Source organism: Triticum aestivum, chromosome 1D (assembly GCF_018294505.1).
Source record: "Triticum aestivum cultivar Chinese Spring chromosome 1D, IWGSC CS RefSeq v2.1, whole genome shotgun sequence".
NCBI classification, from domain to species: domain Eukaryota; kingdom Viridiplantae; phylum Streptophyta; class Magnoliopsida; order Poales; family Poaceae; genus Triticum; species Triticum aestivum.
The window spans coordinates 216,625,837-216,634,675 of NC_057796.1; the positions used below are offsets into that span (position 1 = coordinate 216,625,837).

The 8,839-nt window shown below is 44.9% G+C and overlaps 1 protein-coding gene across 1 annotated transcript; it reads left to right on the forward strand.

The window, feature by feature from the left end:
- Positions 1–2,202: 2,202 nt before the first annotated feature.
- On the forward strand, positions 2,203–3,566 carry LOC123167623 (uncharacterized). Its single transcript, XM_044585461.1, has 2 exons — positions 2,203–2,987; positions 3,140–3,566. Exons 1-2 carry the CDS (start codon positions 2,203–2,205, stop codon positions 3,330–3,332), a joined length of 978 nt encoding a protein of 325 aa, XP_044441396.1. The 3' UTR covers positions 3,333–3,566.
- The last annotated feature ends 5,273 nt before the right edge of the window (positions 3,567–8,839 follow it).

Consider the following 8,839-nt stretch of genomic DNA (forward strand, 5'->3'; position numbering starts at 1 on the left):
GCGAGGCTCACGTGACGTGAGCCATGATGACCAAGGCCAGCCAGGCGCCAGCGGGTGCAGTGTACCAGTTTCCTCTCTGGTGTTAAAGAGGCAGGCGCAGGCGAGGAGTCCCGAGGCATCAGGCAAAGGTTTCCATATTGGTGCAACGAGACCAAGACCAGCAGGACGGAGGTCATCGCGGAGCCCACATCAGCATCACCACCAGAGTCTTTGGCAGGCGAAGACCACCTTTTGTCGGGATAGCTTGTATTAGTTGTCTCCTTTCAAAATTGGCCGTTGTGGGATCCCTTCCCGCCTACATTTGGGAGGAGGACCAGGGCCTCTATCAATAGGACTAGCCACCACCATAGGAGGCAACTGATCTTGGGTTGGATCCATTCCACCAAGGCCATCCCACCAGCTCACCGAGCTCAAGAACACCTCTCCTCAGGAGGTTGTTCTTACTTTGTACTTGTTCATCCTCAGCCTACGAGGCAATCCACCACACCACACTAGAGTAGGGTATTACACCACAACGGTGGCCCGAACCGGTATAAACCCTCGTGTCTCTTGTTCTTTGGGTTCGTCGAGCTAGGCCTTGTGATCGTTGTGCGAGCGAGCTAGGGAGAGAGAGAGTTCTTCATGCGCACCCCTGTGTTCGAACCTCAACGGTTTGCCGGAACCCAGAATCCGACACTGCAGCTCTATCTCGTTCCAGATTACTTGATCCCTCACCATCTGCTGAAGACCTAGGGTTGTCGGAATCAGATGAAGGGAGATCGCCTAAAGCATGAGTGATGTCGCTGCTACTCGGCATCTACAGAGAACACATGCGAAACTCAGGAAAGGAGGATAAGCATAAAGCTAACAACTTGGTATCAAGCTGTCTAAACATGTCATGCAATAATTTATAAAAGGTTTGGCTAATTTGTTAAGTTTGTGTGACTCGGGCGCCCACGATCTGTAAATCGACAGTAACTTATTGGAACAAATACAACTTATATTACTAGTTAGGAAGGTAGATAATGAACATATATATGCTCTCCGTTATTTTATAGCCAATTTGGGAACATACAGAACGAAATAGGAAGAGGGATTGTGAGGAAATATGCCTCACCGCGATGGAGAGCGGTAACTAACAGGTTTCTTAATGCAAACCCGGCAAGATCATAGGAGAGGCGAGGGTTACATGATCGATATGCTCGAGGGTGGCTGGTGAGCAAGCGAAGACGGCGAGGCGTGGGCAGCCGCATGTTGGGAACGGAAATGGAGGTAGGGTTGACGCCGAAGAGCTGGCACACTGCCGGGTTGAGCACGCCGGCACCGGAGAGGGTTCTGCTATGGATCTGGGGGAGGGGGAGCTGGCGATGGAGATTGAGTGGACTATTGAGTGAACACGGGCGGGCGATGGAGGGGCGGGGCGTGTTGGCGGCCTAAGTGAAAAGGGTGAAAAATTATCCCCGATCGCCGCGCAGAAAGGCCTATGCAAATGGTTGCCTCTAAGTGCTCATGTGCACAAACAACACCGTTTCGTTTGAAATGAAGACGTGCTAATTTTGAAATGAAGACATGAGTTCATGTTTCGCCTCTAATTCTTTTCCACGGTACACAACCACCATTATACCACGGGTTTGATTTTCTTGCGCATTTCAGGTATCGTTTGCTATATTTACGACATTTTTTGAATTTAACGTGCCTTTTGTGCATATAAATAAAATCACAACCGGAACTGCACGTGATGTTGAAAGGGATGAGGATTGCCGTTCAATCTGGGAGCATCCAACGGTGCATACATATGACCCGTGGGGTTTGGGTTCTGGCCAGTCAGAACGCACGACTCAGATCGCGCGCATAGCAGGGGCATCGTCCACGGTTTGGTAGGCACACAGCTTAGGTGAGTGAACCATGTGCCGTTTGAAAACATTTACATGCTAACATCATATTTTTGTTTGAATGAAAACATAAGTTCATCGTTTCGCCTCAATTTTTTTCCACGGTAAGAAATCACCATTGTACCTTAAGCTTCGATTTACTGATGCATTTGAGATCTTGTTTGCTATATTTGAGTCATTTGTTGCATTATATATATATATAGGGTGAGTCTATTATGATAACACCCCTTAAGAGTCTATTCTGATAACAGCGAGCTTATTCTGATAACAGTCCTGAACACATGAAAACAAACAGCATCGCCGGCCTCTCCCGTCTCCCGTGCCTAGGCCGATGCAGTTAACCCCCACTACCTCCCTCTTCCTCCCGCACGCTCGTGCCCCACCTCCCCCACCCGCAACCCGCGAGCTCACTCGAGCCGCCGCCCACCTTCTCCGGCGCGGCGAACCCGAGCCGCCCCCCACCCTGCCCACCTTCCTCCTCGGCCACCTACCCCGCCACCCGACCAACCTCGAGTGCCGCCGCCTCCCATCCTCCCTGGTCTGGCCAGCGCGCCGCCGCCTCCCATCCTCCCTGGTCCGGCTAGCGCGCCGCTGCCCACGCGCCACGGCTGGTGCCGCGCAGCCACCAGAAACCAACCCTTCAAGGCGCGCCCTCCACACCGCCACGCACTGCGGCGTCCAGGCAAAAATGTGCACCGCCGTTGATCCCCTTTTGGATCTCGCCTGTGGCGCTCCTTCTTCCCTCAACTCCGCTAAGATCCGGCGATGTACCCTCGACCTGGTCTCCCATCGACAACACCACCGCCGTGCCACGTCGCCACCTCGACTAAGCCATGGTCAAACGCTTCAAGATCGGTCCCGTCGGCCATCGCTGCACCGGGACGGGATCCCCATCCTCTCCGCTCTCTTCTCCGTTGACGGTGAGCGGGTGAGCACCCCTTTGCCCCCACCATCCAACCTCATCTGCTGGCGAGCACAGCTGGTAGCCGCCACCGTAGATCCAACCCCCGTTGTCCCCCTCCGGCTGCTTTCTTCCCCGACGGTGAGCTCACTCTTTAGCAGAAGAAAAATCGCCCACCCTCTACTCCTCGCTGCTCTCCTCCGCATGGCTCAAGGGTAGGCGGCAGCTCCGATCCATCTCAGGCACCGACGACATTTGTCGTTCCCCTGCAATTTACTGTTTTGTGTTTTTCTGAAGATAAAAATTCAAAGTGCAGATGTGGTCCGCTGATGTTTGCTCTTGAGGTTCAGTTTTTTTATTTTTGCAGGAAGATGGTTTCCGCAATTTGGTGGGATGCCGTGTTGCATTATTTTTGCATTTCCATCGTCATGCAGTTTGGACAGCGAGCCTTCCTCCGTGGCGCGTGCGTGTGTGCAATCCGCGGCGTGTGTGTGCAGTGCAACATGTCTAATCATGCAGTCCGCGACCGCTGTCGTGCAGCTCATACAAGCCCGCAATGAAGTTTCGTGCTTGTGTTCGTGCTGTTCGATGAACACAAGTGCACTGCAGCTCCTGGACAGTGGACTGCGGAAGGTGCGGTGTGGTTGACGCACAGTTGAAGTTTGCCTGGGTTGTCGTTGTAGTACGGCTAGGTGTCGAAAGCTGTTTTTTCGATTTTTCACGTTTTTAGAGACTGCTGTTCATTATTAAAAATGTTTTAAAAAGGTCCATCCAGAGCACTCTATTTTAGTAAATGACTTTAAAAGGTATTTGCAGCTCACTTCGATTTCCATAGCAGCTCACTTTGGTTTCACTTGCCTACGGCGAAGTGCAGTTCGTTGCAGCTCACTCCAATGTTAAATTTTAGAGTACACACGGTGGTGGATAAAAAAACAAAAAAAAAAACAAAAAACAGTGTGGTTCACTCACCTTGTCCTAGCGGTTCACTTGCCTCGTCCTCGAAGTGCGGAAGAATTTCAAAAATTAAAAGGAAAACAAAAAATGTGTGTGGTTCATTTTGAAGTGCGTTAGGTCCTTGGATGTGGTTCACTTTTGGGAGTGTCGATGTTCACTTGCCCCCAACATGAAAATGCAAAAAAATAGCGAAACTACAAGATGGTAATGTGGTTCACTTTGATATATATTGCGGCTCACTTGCCCTTGTCTTTGCGGTCCACTCTTGTTCATAAAAGAAAGTTGAAAAAAAGACAACGAAAACAAAACTCTTATGGGAAAATTTACATGTCACAAAAAAATCATGGAGTGCACTTGTCGGTCTGATGAAGTGAGGTTTTTAGCCTAAATAAGTGTGGTTTTCTGTCTGATGCAGTACATCCCGTTTACAGTAGTCTCGAGGTTCACTTTTCATAGTATTGTGGTTCACCAACGCTCGACATGGAGTGCACTCCACCTCGTTTGGGAAAATTTACCTCCCACAAAAAAGAAATCATGCAGTGCACTTGGTCTGATGAAGTGTCGGTTTTAGTCTAAAGAAGTGCGGTTTGCTACCTCGTTTGGGAAAATTTAAGTCCCACAAAAAAGAAATCATGCAGTGCACTTGTCCGTCTGATGAAGTGCGGGTTTTGGTCTAAAGAAGTGCGGTTTGCTACCTCGTTTGGGAAAATTTACGTCCCACAAAAAAGAAATCATGCAGTGCGGTTTTCTGTCTGATGCTGTACATACCACGATTTTGGGTCGCGAAAAAACAGAGTGTCCGCATTTCGTTAAAATCAAAATTGCTTTTCAACCGTAAGGAATTAGAGAGAGTGTTCTACATGAAAAATTTGCGCCTCATTGATATCTTTCCAACGGTGTATAATTTGAATCATTTCAACCAGCGGTTTGCAAAAATTTCGTGAAAACGGCCACCGCCTCCCATCGTCAGCCGCACGATTTTCAAAATTAACTAAAAACCGTAAGGAAACTAAAAAATATTCCAACATACGGAAGTTGCACCTTGTCCGTAGCTTTCCAACGGCGTATCATACTCCTCGTTTCGGCAAATGGTTCAAAAACTGGAGCTAAAACAGTACCGAAAATTGAAAAAAAATCAAATAAACGTAATTCCGTGATTTAGTAAATTTGAAACTGCTCTTAAACCGTAACAAATTAGAAAAAAATAATATATATGAAAAAGATGCGCCTCGATGATATCTTTCCAACGACGTATCATTTGCTTTATTCCGATGAGCGGTTTAGAAAAAATCACAAAAATACGGTCGCTGCCACTCGTCGTTCGCCGCACCATTTTTGAAACTGCTCTTTTACCGCGAGGAATCTCGAAAAGTGTTCAACATGGCGAAGTTGCGCCTAATCCATAGCTTTTCAACAATATATTATATGCCTCGTTCCAATAAATGGTTAAAAAACTAGAGCAAAAACAGTATCGAAAAAACACTGCGTGCAGTTTTTTACGACACGAAGTTCAGTAGTGTGTATTGCAGTGCCCTTGCTACAGAAAGTGCAGTGCAGTTGCGTTGAGCGTGCAGTGCAGAAGTGCATAATATATATTTGCGAGTTTTCATTCATTGTCCGAGAAACAGGAACAAATTTCAATCAGTTCGATCAAAAGGTTCGGCCAGACGCGTAGGCTTTGTTGGTATTTGAATTACAGGAAATGCATATAGAGTTCAGAAATAACGAAAATCAGTGTGTCACCGTGGCGTGCTCTCACGATCCCATGGAAAATTTGTGGTAAAGTTTGGCGGAAGTTTTGATGCTCGCACCTTCCAAACTGGAGCATCTCACATGAAGGATCATAGTTCCAAAAGGAGAGGCGGCACTTCGGACTCCAAATCGTCGGTGACTACATCGTTTCGCCTCGAAAAATATTCACGGTAAACAATCATGAGTATTCCCTAGGTTCGATTTGCTGGGCCATTTCCGGTCTCGTCTGCTATATTTAAGTCATTTTTTGCATTTACCTTGCATTTAGTGCATATAAATTCAAAACCTACTACAACTACATGTGGGTGTTAGTTAGCAAAGAAGGTGTACAAAATAATTTGTGTGTCGCTTTGCGAGTTTTCATCCATTGTTTGAGAATCGAAGAGAAGTTTCAAACATTTCGGCCGAGAGGTGCGGCCACCGGCGTAGGCCTAGTTGGTATTTTAATTACAGGAAATTCAGATGGAGTCCGAACATCACCAAAATTGGTGTGTGCCTGTGGCGTGCTCTCATGGCCTCGTGGATAATTTTGGTAAAGTTTGGCACAAGTTTTGATAATCGCTCCTTGAAAACTGGAGCATCTCACCAGAAGGATCATGGTTTCCAAAAGGAGATGTGTCAATTCAAACTCCAGTGGCCGGTGACTTCATCGTTTGGCCTCATAAAAATTTCCATGGTACGCAATCACCATTATACCATGGGTCTGATTTTCTGGCGCATTTCAGGTATCTACTGGTACAGCGAGGTGCTATACAAATGGTTTTTAACCCCTTTCTACGACGGCGTTCTGAACCGTCGCCTAGTGAGTGACTGAGATAGGGGGGTCCTTCCCACACGACCCAGGAACCGTCGGGGATATGCCCTCCTGGCATAGACGCTCGGCAAAATGAGGTCGTGTGCGACCGACGAGCGATCAAATATAATTATACGTACAGTAGTGCTAAAAAAATACAATTATACAGGCGAAATCGGTTCCAGTTGTAAGTACATCCCACACAGTCAGTCCCTACTAAACTTTTCCATTCGTATGTACATTCCACACACTCAATCCAAGGAATACGTTTTCGTTAGTATGTACATCCCACACAGTTACTCCAAGAAGTACGTTTCCGGTCATAAGTACATCCCACACAGTCAGTCCCTGCTAAACGTTTCCGTTCGTATATACATCCCACACAGTCACCCCAAGGAAACGTTTTCATTCGCAGGTACATCAGACACAATTTTCCCCATTAATCGTTTGTGATAGCGTTGCTATTGCACAAGAAATTAACAATCTTATCGTTTGCTTTATTGAATGCATCACACATGGTGCGTAGAAGAAACTGTGTGGCAAAGGCTGCCCATCACACACACTTTTTATGTGGTAATCGTTTGCGCAAGGTGGCCTAACACAAATAGTTTTCAAGAGGATGCCGTGTGTGATTGTTAATTGAGCCAACACAGTTTATTCCTAGAAACTGTGTGCGTGCCTAAGGTCATCGCCCATAGTGTTTTCTCAATAAGCGTTTGCAATAGAAAACTCAATTAGCAGGCTAATTGGCCTTTAGCAGGCTAATTGCCCTATTAATAGTAATTCATTTATTAATCTAATTGACATTTCATATTAAGCACACAATATATTTCATTTCCATATTAAGGAAGCAGGATTTCATAATTGAAATACATCAGAGTACAGCATCATATAGCTTCAGCACTCAGCTACCTCATTACACAACTACACTAGCACCAAGTTTCACATGCAAAATCTACAACCTTTCAAAATTAATGATGATGCCTCCCTGTTGTTCTCCGAGTACACATTCTCTCTGCTTATTGCCGAGATGTGTATCAGGAGAACAACGGGGAGGTGCTTCCGAAATTTTGCGTCGGATCCAGAGCAGAGCATGGGAAAACAAACCCAATCTACACATACTCGGGTGGGATTAGGACCTATCTTTACCTATTAGCGTGTAGGTTGCATGGACGTAATGAAAGTGACAAACTCCATTAACCCAGACACATATGAAGGAGAATTCTTCCAAGAAACACGTCTTTCCAAAAACCGTTTCAACAACCGCTCTACTTCACCCCAGAACATTGAAGTAGACAGCGATAGTGAACCCGACTTCACCCCTGAGCCGGAACAAGAAGAGCCTGAACTAGAAGAGGTTACTGCTGCGGATGACCTGTCAATGCTTGAGCGATTACGTAAAGGTGGCCTTCCACATGATGATGCATTTATTAATGATGATGATGAGCACGTCATTACCGATAGTGATGATGATGCATTTATTGATCCCGGAGAATTTATTGAACCCGACGATCCAGATTATTATTAGGTATTCAAATTTTTATGTTGTACTTATTTTGTGTAGTTATTTGTATGATTGTATGATTTATATAGTTGGTATGTATAATTTTCTTACTTTGTATGATTGTTTCTTATACATAGTGCCATGGTCTTGATGTCCGTCCCCGTCAGCCCTCGCCCGCTTTATGATCCGGATGTGGTAAATTCTCTTTCATAACTATTTGTTGCATTTCACATTTACGACAATTATGGCCATCAAGTTGACATAGAGATATTTTAATCTAGGAGGTATGTGAATTGGAATTTGAAACCGGCCCTCTTGTCGAGAAGTATAATTTAGTTGAAAAAGAAAATGAGTATTTGAAAGAAAAAATTAAAAGAATTGAAGAAGAGAAGATGACATTGGAGTTGTATGTTGCCGATGACGTCGATGATCACAAGATGAAGATGAATGCAATGCGCTTGAAGATGGATGCAATGCGTCTGAAGCTTAAGAAGATTAGAAAATATGCCAATGATAACAAGGCTTGGTATCATTATGCCGTTGGATCAATTGTTACCTTAGTTGCGATTTTCATCACATTTGTTGTGATGAGGGTAAGTTTTCTCTAGTGTTTTGCTTTACAAATGGATACTTAGCTTATTTTCCTCCTAAATGGCATAATTACCTAAGTTGGATAAAAAATGAGCTATACTTACCTTCTTCAGTTCATTTATGACATACTTAGCATACTTAGGTCAAAAATGGCATGATAAACTTTGTTACCTCCAAAATGATATAGACTTAGCTTATTTTCCTCGAAAATGACATAATAACCTTACTAAGCTCTAAAATGATCTATTTACCTAGCTTAGCTCTAAAATGACCTACACTTAGCATTTTTACCTAGCTTAGCAATAAGATGGCATTTTTACCTACCTTAGTTACAAGAAGAAGAAGATAAAGAAGAGGAGAGGATAAAAAGAAAGAGAAGAAAAAAAGCTTCTTCTTCTTCTAACTAGTCTTCTTCTTCTTCTTCTTCTTCTAACTTTCTTCTTTCCCAATTTGCAGATTTGCTTTAGATGAGG

Bases quoted from the DNA above. Each gene is read 5' to 3' on its own strand.
- LOC123167623 (XM_044585461.1), top strand. From the start codon at position 2,203: ATGCAGTTAACCCCCACTACCTCCCTCTTCCTCCCGCACGCTCGTGCC. The intron at 2,988-3,139 runs GTAGGCGGCAGC...TTATTTTTGCAG, and splicing joins CTCCTCCGCATGGCTCAAGG to GAAGATGGTTTCCGCAATTT.